This window comes from Plectropomus leopardus, chromosome 7 (assembly GCF_008729295.1).
Source record: "Plectropomus leopardus isolate mb chromosome 7, YSFRI_Pleo_2.0, whole genome shotgun sequence".
NCBI lineage: Eukaryota > Metazoa > Chordata > Actinopteri > Perciformes > Serranidae > Plectropomus > Plectropomus leopardus.
Genome location: NC_056469.1, coordinates 9,527,349 through 9,543,335, shown reverse-complemented (window position 1 = coordinate 9,543,335; position 15,987 = coordinate 9,527,349). Strand labels below are relative to the sequence as shown.

The 15,987-nt window shown below is 39.5% G+C and overlaps 1 protein-coding gene across 1 annotated transcript in view; it reads right to left on the bottom strand.

Moving 5' to 3' along the window:
* LOC121945207 (myelin basic protein-like) overlaps positions 1 to 15,987 on the bottom strand; it is a 57,905-nt gene that overhangs the window by 29,266 nt on the left and 12,652 nt on the right. The window contains exon 2 of the mRNA XM_042489268.1: positions 9,490 to 9,548. Coding sequence (XP_042345202.1) covers positions 9,490 to 9,548 — 59 coding nt within the window. The remainder of the gene's footprint in view (positions 1 to 9,489; positions 9,549 to 15,987) is intronic.

The following is a 15,987-nucleotide window of genomic DNA, read 5'->3' as shown; positions in this document are numbered from 1 at the left end:
AGCCGGAGACCCCGGAGAGAACCCACGCAGACACGGGGAGAACATGCAAACTCTGCACAGAAGGGCCCCCGCCCGGGCCAAACCCCGTTCCAACCGGGATTCGAACCAGGGACCCTCTTGCTGTGAGGCAACAGTGCTAACCACAAAGCCACCGCGTCGCCCCAGTAAAAACTGTAAAATAATTAATTAATTAATATACTTTTGAGGTCCCCATAAGCATAAAGTGCAACCANTCTTGCTGTGAGGCAACAGTGCTAACCACAAAGCCACCGCGTCGCCCCAGTAAAAACTGTAAAATAATTAATTAATTAATATACTTTTGAGGTCCCCATAAGCATAAAGTGCAACCAGCAGATCTGCTGTGCATAAATGTGGCTTGACAATGTGCAACATCACTTCAGTCAGAGACTGCAGAGGGAACAGACACCCACTGCCTTCAGATGGCTGCAGAGAGAGTCACCAGAATCTTCAGCAAAGGCCACCAAAATACAATGGAACAAGTGTCCTGAGCTGTCTAACTGCTCTGAGCAGGTAGGTGACAAATCATGCTAGACTTACACCCATTCTCTGCACAAAGTCTGCAGGGTGCCCTTGAACTGGTATTGTCACACAGTGCCTCTCCTCCCAGGGGAACACCAGTAGGTATTGCTGCGGCTGTTCAGTTAAAACAGAGGCAGTTAAGGTTAGGATAAGGAAGGGTTATATCTCATTACTTATAAGGTAAATCCAGCCTGTTCTCACTCCAAACTCGTGAAATAGGGCCACTTGTCTGTGCTTTTGGTGTAAGAATGCAATGCCAAAAGGCATCTTTCATGTACAATGAAACGCCACTGGACTGCATCAGGTAAGAATGCAGCCGAACAGAACCGGTTGCAGTGTTATTATAAGCTATACAAGCTGCAGCTATACAAGTCTCGAGGGAACACGGCAAGTCACTGAGATACCACACAGATAAGAAAATAACCTCAGTGCTTCAGAAAAATACCAGTTCCCCGGTAACACTGTATTCTGCAAACTATGCCAGCATGAAAGTAACAATGTGGGGATAACAATGTGAATACATATATATACCTTTAAGAAAACCTCATTAGCTTGTATCTAGAAAAATTATAGTATTCACCTCCACTGTATCTGGCCCCTCTTTATTAACACACGGGGTGCTGGAAGAAAAGTAAGAAAAATAAATATATGGGTATTTCTGGACCACAGTAGTAGTATGAGGATGTCCATGGGCAGCAGCTGCCAGCATGACTTCATACCTAGTCACCACTGCTGGCTTATTAAATATAGGTCTTGTTAAGCAGAACTTCCATACAGGTTGCTAATGAAGTCAGTGCATCACCTGTCTACAGGACATATAAATGGGTTCAGGAAAAGGGCAAAAGTTGACTAACACCTGCCAATTAATTATGTTTTCCTACTGTTCTCTGCCCGCACTTTGTGACCTTTAGCTTGCTAATTGCACTATTTTCAGGTTTCACCAAGATGACAATAAGCAGGTGATGAGCTCTCACACCTCTCCATAAACGCCCACACTCAGAAAAATGTTAAAGGCAGTACCTGAGTATCTTAAGATTTCATTCTTCTACTACTACTCTTCTACCCGTACAAGGTGCCACCTGCTCATCAGATAAATACACACACTCACACACATATGGCACAATCATTGGGAGCAATTTGGGTTTCAGTATCTTGCCCAAAGCTACTTTAACATATAGACTGCAAGGGCAAGGGTTCAAATCACCAACCTTCCAAATGATAAATGACCGCTCTGAGCCACAGCTGCCCCTTAACTAAGCAACTGTAAAAAAGTTGTAGGCCTCTAAATATCAGGGGCCGTATTCACAAACATTCAGAGAAAACTCTCAAAGAGCTCATAATTAAGCCTAAAGATTTCTAGCAAGGCGTTGTAGTTTAAGAGTGATTTAGGAAAGGTCTCAGAGACACTCTGAGCTAAGAAGGGACAGAAACTTGCAGTGAGGAGGTGTGGTTGACCCCTGTAGCTAAACACATTCTTTTACCAGATGTGCTAGGTTTTCACAGACTCACTCTTTTTTGAGCCTGCAAGAAGTGGACGCCCAATGGAAATAAATGAACTGCGTCACCGCTTTATTTCTGGCGTCCCATCGTTATTGTGGGAGATGAGAGTGCATCTCAAATGAGATCGACCACACACTATCCCTGTACAATGGAATCAATAGCATTTCATTAATTCACCGTTTTTTCAGTGTTTGGAGAATATTTATCCTACTTCTTTTTCTTTCTGTCATTTTTGTCTCTTAAAGAAATTCTTAAGCCTCCTATATCAGCAAGTCGTCCTCCCTAGTCTTAACGTTTTTTCCACTTTTGGAGCTCTCTTCAGGGCTGAGATACTTTGTGAACAACTTCTATCTTTACAGGGACCTAGTTTTAAATTTAAGGGGAAAATTCTAAGAAAATGTTATAATTCTAAGAATTTTCTTAGATTTTCTTCACTAGGAGCAACTCGAAATACTAGGATTCTTTGTGAATACGGCCCCAGGTCTTCTCCATGTGATGAAGTGGTGTGCATTGGGCTGCTATGAGGGTGATACTCTGCATATAAGGAGTTTAGAGGTCGCTGTAAGCTTTCCAAATACAGCACCCAAAAGCAAATATATAAACAAAAAAATTAAACATTGTGTTTGCCTGCTCTCACGCAAGCTGCAATCACCACCTACAATAGTAACCAAGCATCATATCCACAGCCAAGGAGCACATTATTAACTAACTTGGTAACATTAGTTATAATTTAACAAGCAATGTACAAAAGTCAGATTCACACGCATATCCATGTTATTTCCCCACTGTGTGTGACTGTTATGGTGTCATGGATGCTATCAGGGTTTAGGCAAATGTCTGGAGCCATGTCCTACTCTTAAATTTTGGGAGGTTAATACTCTAACAACCGGATGGCATTACCCAAGATAGGGTCATGTCGTAAGCTGGATACTCATCAACTTTATGGTATCTACCAAAATAACTTCTCCAGCCAAACTAAACCTGTATCTAATCCTTTTGGTACCCAGATCTAGACAAAAAAAAGGATTTGTATGGCTTTGCTTGCAGCCAATCACTGCAAGTGTGATGATGAGATGGTGGGACACTTTCAAGGATGAATTAGTTATTAATGAGGAAAGGACCGAAGTCTTTAGCATGTCCAGAGCATCAGTCATCCTTAAACTGAACTAGAATCAACAGTGATGAGATATCCAGTAGGTGTTTTGAAAAAAGTAAGGTTAGCCTGTACATTTTACTACCTTTGTGATGAGGCAGACAGCACACACTGGGAACGTTTTGTGTGGGCAAAGATATTTTGTAAAATGTAGGACCTGTGGATGAAATGTTTTTGGTTTTTTTTTAAATAAAGGGGAGGACAACTATCAGTTTTCAAAAATATCTGTCCATGTTTAGACAGGGCCATGGTGGTTGCTACCTGAGCTCCACACAGCCCTCTGATCTCCATTCAACACTAGTGCACTGGATGGGGTTCAATGTGCATAAGTATGCCCTGTGTTTGAGAGGGGAATAAGAGTCCACTCAAAGCTTGGCTGATGAGAGGCTTTCACAGGAGTTTTCCTCACATCTGAGGTTAGGTGGTAGCTGTGCCCTTTAGTGTTTCATTCTGTCCTCACCTTAGAGATGGATGGGATCATCTCAGCTTTTTACTTAGACATAAAAAGTGCCAGACACAAAGGATTCTCTGTAGCTCTACCTTTCAAAAGCCGGGTTTTACACTGTAATTATGTTAATCAAATGTCACGAGAACAACAAGGTATCTGTATCATCTATCTGCTTTATAGAGCTGTAAGGAAGCAATTCAATTTACCCAATGAAGGCCAGACTGTCATAGGGCATGAAGATAACATTAAAAAATAAAGCAGTGCTATAATAAAAGCCCTTTTTTAAGATAACAAGCAAGTGCAAGGTCACTGACAGACAACCAAAAAATGATATTCAGAGGAGAGAAGATCAATGAAAAACAATATTGGGACTGTGAAGCAAATATCCTGTAAAATGTGATAATTCAAATAAAGACAAAAAAATATAATGGAATATTTTGTCATTGGAGAATAAGCAGATTTTTATAAAGATATATATATTATATATCTTATTATAAAGACTTACCATTAGCACAACACATTTTTGTCCAATGACTCAAGTAAGCTAAAAATACATAACTGCAATGAAAGACTGATCAGTGAGCTAAAGCTTATCTGTCATGTTAACCTAAATGAATACAGCTCCTTCACCAAACAAGGGTATACCAGTTCTATGTCTGCGATTCACACAGATCAAACCGTGAGTACACATCAGACCAGACTTGAGGTGGGAAAAATGTGATTATGATTCCGTTGAGGACAGATCTAACACACAGAGCAGAAGAGACAGGGAAGGCCTGCTGGGCTGGTCACAACACATAGAGCGCTTTAATTGGGTACAATGGTGGAGCTGAAGCCTGGAGGACTGCTAGCTGAGCCTCAAGCTCCCTCATCTGGAGACTTCAGTCTTCAATTCAGTAGTTTCAGTACCACAATCAGGCACTGAAAACATCTTATTGTGAGGTCACATTGTAAAATAATCTCTCCAGTGTGCTTGGCTCTAAACTGGTGAACCAGCAAGGACCAACTCAGCATCTCAAATCTCAAGACTGTTTTTAGCAGGATTTATTAGTCTTATTACAACTTGAGCCACATGTTACTTTAAAAATGATCTGCTGCAACTATATCTGTGAAGTCCCGCTCAGTATTTCATATGTTTGGTTAAATTGTAGTGTGTAGCCACAGGTGTTCTGATAATCCAGTGGTTCCATTTAAAGGTGATCCAGGCATAGAGGCATCAACTGCAGTAGTAGAACATTTTGTTTTCAAGCAAAATGGAAAGAGGATCAAGACCTGAGAGGCTGAGTGCTCCCTGGATTAAAAACACCTACATACCTTCACTCCCTGCTGTGAGCGAATTAGATGATCACAAAGCACTGACATTTGGCATTTAAAGACTTTCTAAGGTCGAGTTTCTTTGTTAAGGCTCAGATTGGATAAAACAGCATGTTTGTCAGCGTTTGTCTAACATAAGGCCTGGGGGTATTTTTTTCAATGCGATTAATTTACACCTTAATAATTTTGATAATTAATACTTTATTGTACTGTTACTGTTATTATGAGTACCTTTACACAAAACATGTATATTACACTGCCAAAAAAAACCAACATAACTTTTTTTCCTAACAAGCCAAACTTGTGTGAGCTCTACCAATGAACCCATCGACCAATCATGTTGAGTGTAAACTTATAATATGAAATATATAAATAAAATAAATGTTAAGGCAGCAGCTAACATGCGACCATTGAGCTGTTCAACAGTCCCAACAAATGTATGCCAACACCCAAAACAGCTTGACCTGCTAGGTAACATTAGCTATAGGATGCTAACAGTTAGGCTTGTTACTGTGTGTGCGCAGAGCTCGCACTCCTGCAGAAGAAGTGTCATGAAAAAGAGAGCGTGAAGCGTGAAATAAGATTTTTTTTTTTAGATTTATTTTTTTCGTGCACTCACCTTTATTTAATACATCTCATTTCATCATCCTACTTATTTCCTGTATTTTGCAGAATTAATTGCTATTTCATTTTTTTGTTAAAGGTTTCTTTTATTTGCACAAATGACTTACAACAACACCTGAGAATGTGAACTTCAGGAAATAGTTGAATGGAGAGAGCACAGCAAGAGCAATCATGTAGCAGGGGCTCAGAGACAGGCACTTTTCCATGTTGCTTTTCCAAGTTGAGTTAAGTGCACTGGCTGCACTGCATTCTGGTATTGAAGTTATTGTTATTTGAGAAATTGCTCTCTCTGTCTTTGCTGCCATGAATGCTCAGCATCACTAGAAAATGGTGAGGCTAGAAAGAGAAAAGCATGCTACAACTCGGAAGCCTTGACACCACATCCTGATGTTTACTGCCGATGTCTGAGAGAGCGGAAAAATTGATTCCTCCCACTGTAGCTGGGCAGGAAATATCTCAGCATGATATGTCACAAAGTCTCTGGTTGGCAAATCTGCAAGAAAACCACAGTAGAGCATGTTTCACAAAGTGGTTGTTGTATTAATGGTTGCATTTTTTTCTTTTTTTTGAAAATGACAGAGTGACTTTTTATTTTGGAAGAATTTTAAGGCTTTGCATGCACTGATGACTAAATCTGGCTAGATTTCAGCATAATACCCCCCATGCCTCCGTAACTCAGTGTTGACAGCACACCATCCAATGCGTCAGCAGACATCTGCATCAATCAGCGCAGATGTATTTGCATTTGGTAGCATTTTAACAAACAACGTGCCTCTCTTTCTACACAGCTTTGAGGTTAAAGACCGGTGTTATTATCCAGTAATTCCAGATGCAATTTAAGGCTCTAAAATATCAATAATATGACCATTTTAGAAAAGAGAGACGTTTTTGTCAGAGCTGCTATTAAGGTGTGACAAAAGAGGTACGGGTACATTTCCGGAAAAGATGACGGACTGAGAGAGGGATCACGACTCAGACAACAGCATCTAAACACAACCTGCTTTACTCTGTCACGCTCTGTTCCTGCTTAACTGTCACTATGACAACCGGCTGTTTTGCCAGACCTTTAAATTGACTTTAATGTCATGATAATCAAGCCAAAAGAAAGAGGCAAAACAAATGTTAGAGATAGAGAGGTATACATCATAATTATAAAGCTAAGTAAACAATGAAGCTTTAATGCGACACGCTGCCCTAACACAGTTTCTGGCAGCTTCACACTTCTGCTCCTGCTCTTTTCTCTCCAGAGTGTGCTTTCCAGGCAAAGGAAACAAATCATCTGTGGGCTGAGCCATCAGCCTCCCCGCTGGTTCTGGCTCCCCTCTTCCCCAGTAGGCTGACAAGATCACTCCACGCATTTCAGGTAGTTGGCCGCAAGCAAAACCAGGCAGGCAGAGACTGCAGGTTTTACGCTGCTTCCCGCAGCCCCAGATGCTGCTTTTCTGACACCTTATTGCTCACAGTGTGAAGTTGCTCACAACAAGCTAGCAAGCTCGTCTAATCTGATTGAAGCCTCTGCCATAATGGCCCAAACTCATTATATCTGCTATCATTTTGAAAAGATTTTAAGCAAAGCTGGGGTTAATTACATGATGACATTAAATTACATTTTTTGTCCTTGTCTAAGCCGGATCCTCCTCCACACTTTGCTGTACAGGAACAGTCTGGCTTGTAATTTCTGTGCTCACACAAAGCAGAGAGATGGATAAAAAAGGTCTCTCAAACCATATTTTAATTACTGATCCATTAGTGGCGGACATTTGCTGTCAAGTGCCAGCTCTGGGGCACAGCAGAGCATCTTGCTTCCCAGCCAATTAAAAATTCCTATTGTGAGGTGCTAAACAATTTTGTTTGTTACAAAGAACTAAAAATAACGGCTTGCTGCCATATGCCTACATGCGCCAGTCAAGCTGCACCAAATGTCTCATCTTCTGGTCCTGACATATGATTTTGAGTAATGGCCAGAAAAGTGTTTTTATGGAACATTATGATGTTACAGTGAAGTAAGTTGACCTTTGACCTTCTGGGAAATGTTATCATGTTTTTTACAGTGATCTTGACATTTGATCACCAAAATCTAATCTTTTGATATTTGAATCCAAGTGGACGTATGTGCTAAATTTGAAGAAACTCAAGGCATTCTTGAGATATCGAGTTTATGAGAATGGGATGTACAACAGACAACCTGAAAATGTAATGTCTCCAGCCACAGCTGTTGCCAGCACGGAGGTATAAAAACAAGAAAACTGCACTTGATTTGCCACAACACCAGCAAGCTTAACTCTTACCTTATCAAACTTCCTGTTTAGACTGTATCACAAATGTAAAGGCTTTAGAATTCTTAACCTTAGAGTGCAAACTCATTGATCCGTCCTGATGCTCGGAAGTGCAATAATCACTCCTGCAGACTGCTAACGGAATAAAGTCCTACAACAGCAACAAACACCATCCATCAGCCAGCAAAACCTTTCTCGATCTAAAACTTTAATTCCAGTTTATTGTTTTAAGCCTTAAATCTGACTAAACAGCAATGCAAGATGCAAACATACTGAAACATCAAACATTTCACACCTACAAAACCTACAATTATCAACTCTGCTCAGATAGAAAAACTGAAAAAATTTGCATTTCTAGATGGACTTCCAGGGTGAAAAATTGTTGTTGCTGTGGGAATAATGCTTTGGTGATATACTATGTTAAGTCCATTATCAATGTCAGATGGCAGAGTGCAGATTACCACCAGACTAAGCTAAAGGTTATATGACATGTGTACCTGAAGAGGTTTTAGTGTCAGCTTTGATGCACAAAATTATCTATTTACAGCCCCCAGTTCAAATGGGTTCTCTCATGGAGCGATGCAGTGGTGAGACTTGTGCTTTCAAGGAGGTTTATTATAACGCAACACAAAAAAGCCATGGAGACCCATCATGCTTTGACTATTGCCATGGCAACATGGCTCAATTAAGAGTGGGACTCTGATAGTTACAGGAAAGAAGTGATTGTTTAAAATGCAGTGTGCAAGATTTTTGAAACATTGCCAGCAATTTCATCTACACAGAAGAATTTAAAATAGCTTACCAAAATGTGAGTTCAGGGATTTTTTTTACATTAAAATGGGTGGAAAAAAAATCCCCTAATTTAAGTGCATCAATGGTTCTTAACTTATCGTTCAGCACTGATACTCAGAATATCATAATAAATTATATGAAATACACAGTAGGTAGTTTTTTTTCACCAACTCACCTACTCCAGTAAAGCGGCCTTTAAGTCAAAATAATGCATAGATATAAATAAATATGGATAGACATCCACTCAGTGTTTCCACCTCATTCCTTTTTATTCTCCACAACATGAAGCAAAGAGACGGAGCATTATCCATAAATCATCGCTTTTCAACACGTTTGACAGATGAATATTAACTGTGCCTGTGGAAGTGTGATAACCACAAAACCTGTATTAGGATACAAGTGTCGGAAGTGACAGAGTAAGTTGTAACCACAGACACGTAGGCGGCTCAGAAATATATATCAAATCTCTATTAAAGTTTAAAAAAAAAAAACATTCTGTGTACAGACCTTAGAGATGAATGCACTACCTGTGAGTATTTAGTATTTTTAACCTTTGTGCCATGTTATATAAGCTCAGGGACATTCAAGACTCTTGCTCTGTGAGGTGGTTCACAGTCAGACTGAAAGCTGAATGTAATAAATCAGTATGAGTGCAGCAGCCTGAAGGCTTGTCGACATCAGAGTCCAAAGTCCTGCTGATAAAGGCCAGCGCCCACACCGATAAGGTTGAAGAAAACTCTCCAACACATGCTTCATTCTCACTTCAAAGCTGACAAAACACACATATACATGAGATATTATCATAATTCCACATGCACAGAACATGACATTAAAGCTCCTACCTTGCTGCCTGTGGGAGAGTCCCTCTTTCCGAGATGCTGGCCCATGCTGTTGACGGAGACTGCAAGAAAAACAGAGACTGAGTTCACACCAGAAGACTGTAAACAGCATATTATGTGAAGATTATTTACTCCTCCTTATCTAAGCAAGACAGGCTACCTCTTGAGTCAGTGTGTGAAACTGTAACATCACACACGGTGATAAAAAAAAAAAACTAGGCTAGTGTGAAAGCTGTCGGTGGAACCCTGGTGTGGACCAAACTGGATCAGGGCTGCTTGTCCGCTTCCAACCAACTAGACTTATGTGTTTATTGCGATATCACCAAGAGCTTACAGAAGAAATAACTAATTATGAACTTTATTAGTAGTATCAATAAACTGCAACTTGACCAATGAACAGGTAGAGACATATCCAACTGTGGCTCAGGAGGTATAGAGTCACCTGCTTTTTCATCGAGATGGTTGTGATTATACAGGACACAGCGGTGTGAACTTTGGCAAGCTCATGCTCTGAGGGTGCATACAGATTTTATAAGACAACCAGTATGCTCCTTTGTAACAATGCATAACATTTTTTTTTTGGTTTGAAGAAAATGAGAGTTGGACTGTGTGATTAATATTATTTCTAAAACTTGGAAACTTAGGCAGACTAGACGTATTAATACAAGCTACAAGTATGAAGGCATACAAAATACTACTAATACTACTCTTTATGTTTTTCTTTTATTTGTATATTTGGTTTTGCAACTAATTTATGTACATGGAAATTAATAGTCTGCCTTGTAAGCCACTTTGCACCTCTATTAATGCAAGATACCACATTAATATGAGGCTGCAGAGTAGATATTGTTGTTGGACATAATTCAGTCTAAATGTCACGATATTTTAGCACTATTTAGTTAAAAAAAAACAACAAGCTAAATCAGAATCTGATCTTATCTTTATTTTTGTACACCAAAGATAACTCTTTTTTTAAGAAATCCTCTTTATTTTAATTTACAGTTAGGCCTTAGGTTTCCTGTAGGTTCAATCTTGGGTTTAAAGCAAAAATTAGGTTAAGAATCAACCTTTTCGATTGTGGTTTTGCTAGCTTATCCAAAAAGTGACGAGATGACCCAACGAGACTGTGCATTAGGCACACAATACTCACACCATAGCCCCTTTTCAACTGCCATAAAACCCACTAACACCCACCAACATCTGGCTTTTGTATGTTATGCAAAAGATCACAGTCTGTCAGAGTTCTGCCTCACTTAGTGGCTTGTGCTTTTGCAGTGACACTCTCTAAGTTAAGAGCGACACATTTTGAACTTGACAAGCTGTGTTCCTGGGCACAATAGTGATTTTGTATTTGTGTGTTTGGGTTTGTTGATTGGCCTATAGATGGTTGAAATAATATAAACGTCCTGGTTTAAATATTAGTTCGTATCGTGCCCATTTCAATTGCAGTTGCCTTCTGATAACTGTGTTTTTTTCTAGCCTGTTTGTACTGTGCATTTTCCCTCTTTTTTGTGTTTCAAGCTTTGGTTGATGTGGCACAGTTTGAGCCAGAGCAGTTCCTTGAAACTTAGGCAATGCAGGTGCGGTTAATTATGGGTGCTGATGGAGAGTTTAGAGTTAGAGGCCCTTGTGGATGCTAAGAAGCCAGAACGCACATATGCAGCATATATATATAACTGTAAACCTGAAGAAAGAGTGAGGGAGGCTGAGTGACAGGAGGGAGGGAGGGAGGGAGAGAGAGAGATAGTCTGAGTGATTAGAGAAAGAGAGAGGGAGGAAACATGAAAAAATTACACTTGATCTTCAGAAAGCTAAGCTTGCTCTGGATCACATATGTCAAGAACAGCGAGAAATCTTTGATGTAAATAAAAGTTTTTATTTGGTGCCACGATTTGATCCTAAGAAAGTTTAGTTATTTCTTGAGATGTTTGAGAAGATTGCTTTGCAGTGAGGCTGGTGTAAAAAGGAGTGGGTAACCCTAATACAGGGATCCTCTAAAAAGGGAAGGCTCAAGAATCGTATGTTGCTTTAGACGTGAGTCAGATTGATGACTATGATGTGGTTCAACAGGCAGTGCTTAGGCAGTATATGAGTTAGTTCCGGAGGCATATAGACAATGGTTCAGGACAGAGAGTACAACCAGGACAGACCTACTTAAACTTTGCACGCCAACAGGAAAAAGATTTTGATAAATGGCTAAATGCATGTGAAGTATATGACTTAGAACAGCTGTGCGGGCAGACTGTGTTGGAACAATTCAAGCAGGGCCTGCTGAAATCCATGAATGACCTGAATATTAAAACTGTGTTTAAGGCTGCTGAGGCAGCTCATAACTACGTTCTTATTCATAAAGATTCATGGTCAGGAGAAACTGACAGGGGAGACTGAGAAACCCCACAGTGACAAAAATGGTGGTGGCTCCCATCCACCTAAAATTTCTCAAAAATAAGGGGGCAACAACAAAAGTCTTCTTTTTTCCCAGGAGAAAAAAGGCTTGTCACTTTTGTCGTAAGCCTGGTCACATTGAATCTGGTTGTCCAGCTCTGCAGGGGAGGAGACAAAAGCAGCAGCCAGTCGCTCTGTTGCTTGTAATCCAGCATGGGCTGGCCGAAAAGATGTTGTCCTGACAGGGGCGAGTACCTTCACCAAACACCCTCAGAATGGGGGGGTATTGGATTTCAACAAGGGAAACACACTCAACATAATCAAGTCCATTGCAACATAAAAGGAAAGGCACTAGGTTATGGGGCTTGCTAATTCTTACCTTATAGGTATCAAGAGCCAGGTAGCATAACGCTAGCGGGTTTAGCATTGTCAGTTAGCTTCTCCAAAAAAGCGACGTGACGACCAAATGTGAGCCGGCGAGGCTGTGCATTTGGTATGCAACTTACAGAGGCCACTTGTTCCCCTGCACAAAAAAAAAAAAAAAACCACTAACACCTGCAAATATCTGGCTTTTGTATGTTATATGAAAGGTTACATTTGGCATTCACACCAGGGTCAAATGACTCTGCAGTGGTCATGGGTATTTATCACCTCTGGCTCTGATCGGCAGTGATGGAAGCACAACACCTTGGGAAACTTGTTCATTTTAGCCCCCTTACCAGCAAAATGCAGTGTCCACCAACACAAAACACAATCTGTCGATCCAAATTAGTCTGAACCCAGTTTGAAAGAGAGACTGAATAAGTAAGACATGCAAATGAAAAAGTAACCACCTTGCCTCTATCTGTTCTGCTTTCTACTGTACTCATGTATATACATACATGTACACACACAGAGAAAGTCATACTCATCTGTTGCACTGCCGTGCTTACAGCTCTGGGCTACTTGCAATGGGAAAGGAATCTATCATCTATTTTTAGGTAGGTTAGGTTTAGGTTTACCCCAGTTTAAAAAACGTGTACATGTGCTAATTGTGGGGTGTGACATAGGCTGTAAGGCACCGCCCCTGGCTGACACACCAAGATTTTAGAAAGTCAGATAAAATAAGGTTGTCAGTTTGATCCACAGCTCCTCCTGTCAATATGTTGAAGTGTATGAGAAAAAAATGATCCAAGTGCCTTGGACAAAAGGCATTTAGAAAAAGGACATATGTGGCGTTCTGTTGTGTAATGTTACTGCAGGATCGCTACCTTTCATTTACATATGTAATGTGACACAAGCACATCACAACTCCTTTTCACTTTATGATATCACAGGATAAATCCAACACTCGTGCTGACATGTAACCATGGTTACCTTTGTCTTGTATAAATATAGGCTACACGCCTGTTATTCTGACTGCTTATTTCATGATCGCTTCCTGAGCAGTTCACAATCAGCAGATGGATTTAATAGTAGTCTGGTTTTTGAATTTATGCTAAAAGGGTGTTTTGCTTTCACACCACAAATAAAGTCCAACTTCCAAGAGTCTTCTTGGAAACAGACCCTCCTTTTAAGGCTGCCTCAGTCTGGGTTCTTGGCTTGCACTGGATTTTGGTTGTAAACTTTCACACAGTTCCCAAAACAAATCCAACTAAATGGGCAAAACCACCAGCTTTTAGTTAATTTTTCTGATGCACTGCTGTAAAACACTGCCTGCCAGTATCAGGAACCACTTCTTTAGTGTCATCAGCCTTGAATCTGACACAGTTCTCCACAGCCGATGAGCCATCTTTATAAATAACAACTTATTGTTTTGCCACAGGTTGCCGTAAATTAGTCTCATCCTCACCATAATCTAGTGCACTGGTCATGGGAAAAAGGAAACAACAGAAGTGCTATTCTATCATACAAATTGCTGCTCAATTACAGGCTTTAATGATTCCAATGATTAAAAACATTCATCACAATGTCCCCAGTAATTGTGCAGCACTTACAGGTGAGGGCTACATGAGAGACTGTGTCAGTGTTTTCTGTTTCACTGTGTCTCACACAATGGGCCTCATGCAGCAATATTCTCTTACATTTCTCTTGTATTTTCTCTTGATTTTCTGGTAAGACAACATATAAGAGAAGTCAACTCCAGATGCACCGAACGTTCTTATCAAACATAAATTTGCTCTTACCCAGGTGTGCTCAATGATGAATCCCTCGTGATCATAAAACACCTATTAGCACAGATAACACCCCCGAAAAACTATATAAGGGAAGGTTTAGTGCCATGTGCAAAGACTCTGGCACATGACCAAGACTGGATGGACGACACCAAAAAGGTTGTTAGAAGAATATAAACTTCAACAGGCTTGTTGTTACATAAACTTAAAACAGAGTAAGTATGATTTCAGAGAGATGTGTTGAAATATTAAAAGAAAAAGTACATATTCACAAAGGTTTAAATAAATGTAATAAATCAAAATAATTTGAATATTAAAAGAAAAGCAACAAGTCCTCATACATACGTTTAATATGAGAAGCTGGAGCCATGATACGTTTTTTGCATGAAAAATGACTTGCACTGTTAAAGAACAGCTGCCAATTAATTTTCTAATTAATTAACTATTTTCAGCTGCACTTGTTTATTTTCATATTTTTGATTGTGCACAAAAATCTTACTTTGTAAAGCAGCTCTCTAATAATAGTGGATTAATAAGAATAATATTTACCACTGAACCGTAGTGGAGTATAAAGTAGAAAGTGGCATAAAAAAGTAAAAAAAGAAAAAAGTAAACCTTAAATTTGAACTTTAGTAAAGTATTTGAGTAAATGTACTAGGTTATACATTCCAGCTCTGGTCAGCAGAGGGACACACAGAAACTGAAATTACAGTAACTGGGATCAATGCAGTAAGTGTAGTAGTATTCCTTTAGCCCTGATATTAAATAATCAAATCATTATAAATACTCTGAAACCATCTTAATTTGATTAAATAATATTCATGCATTTTTTAAACATTCCTCAAATGTAAAATTTATTTTTCCCTGTGCTGAACAACAATTTGTGGACTGTGTGAGAAGCTTTTCTCTTATCTTGTCACAAGTGCTTTGAAAAGCGAAAATAAGAAATCATTGGTGAATCCCAAAAAATCAATGGGTATGAACAAAATAAGAACGAATCCTGGCTATGAGAAAAAATAAGAGAACATTTGTTCGTTTATTGTTTCTTGCATGAGGCCGAATGTCAGGGCTTTTGAAAACAGTATATGTCAAACTAAATGACAACAGCAACACCTCCCCTAGATGGAGGACGGTAGACAAATGTAAGCACAGCTCTCTCCATGTGGTAGAAGTGAAAAATGTCTGTGAACTAAGGAGAGGCCTCAAGTGTCTGAGCTCAAAGCTCACAAACAACATCAAAACAAGAATTTTCATATCCAAATAAATATGACAAATGAAAGATTCCAACATATGCAAATAAGAGCTGCCGTGCATTCATATGTGCAAGTGAGGAAAGGTGTAAAACTCTAAAAGTTTTTATAAAATGGTGAATATCTCTGCCTGCACCCACCACTCCAAGAAAAAAAAAAAGAATTTTTCCTCTACGGACCACTTTCCTTTTCTTTTAAATAATTATAGCAAGCATTTTTGGGCTTTTAGGAAAGCTTTGCAGCCATCTAAAAAAGCTTTTATCATTTTTGGCACCTTGACTATTTCCCTCTCTGGCCTTTCTTTATCTTATAACAATCCATGCACACAACATGGACAGTCACTTGTCAAAAATGATCAAGCTGCATTACAGTTTATGCTAAAAAAATATTTGGTAATGTGGTTCATTGATGGTCTGAAGCTGGTCCAAATGTGGATGTTGGCAAAAGCCTCTGACATTGTGATTGGCTGCACAGTCAAGAAAGCAGGAAACTCTGAACTGAAAAATGATCTTAATTCATTCATGAATGCAAAATGTGCCAACTCTATCATTCAAATTTCAAATGCACTAAGCCTCTCACATGCCCTTCTCACAGGTCAATCAGTCCACACACACAAGTTAATAAAGCCTTTGAACAACCAGGGTGAAAAAAAAATAAATAAATAAATCATGGCCAAATCAGTTCACACACGCGCACACAACTACACACGCACA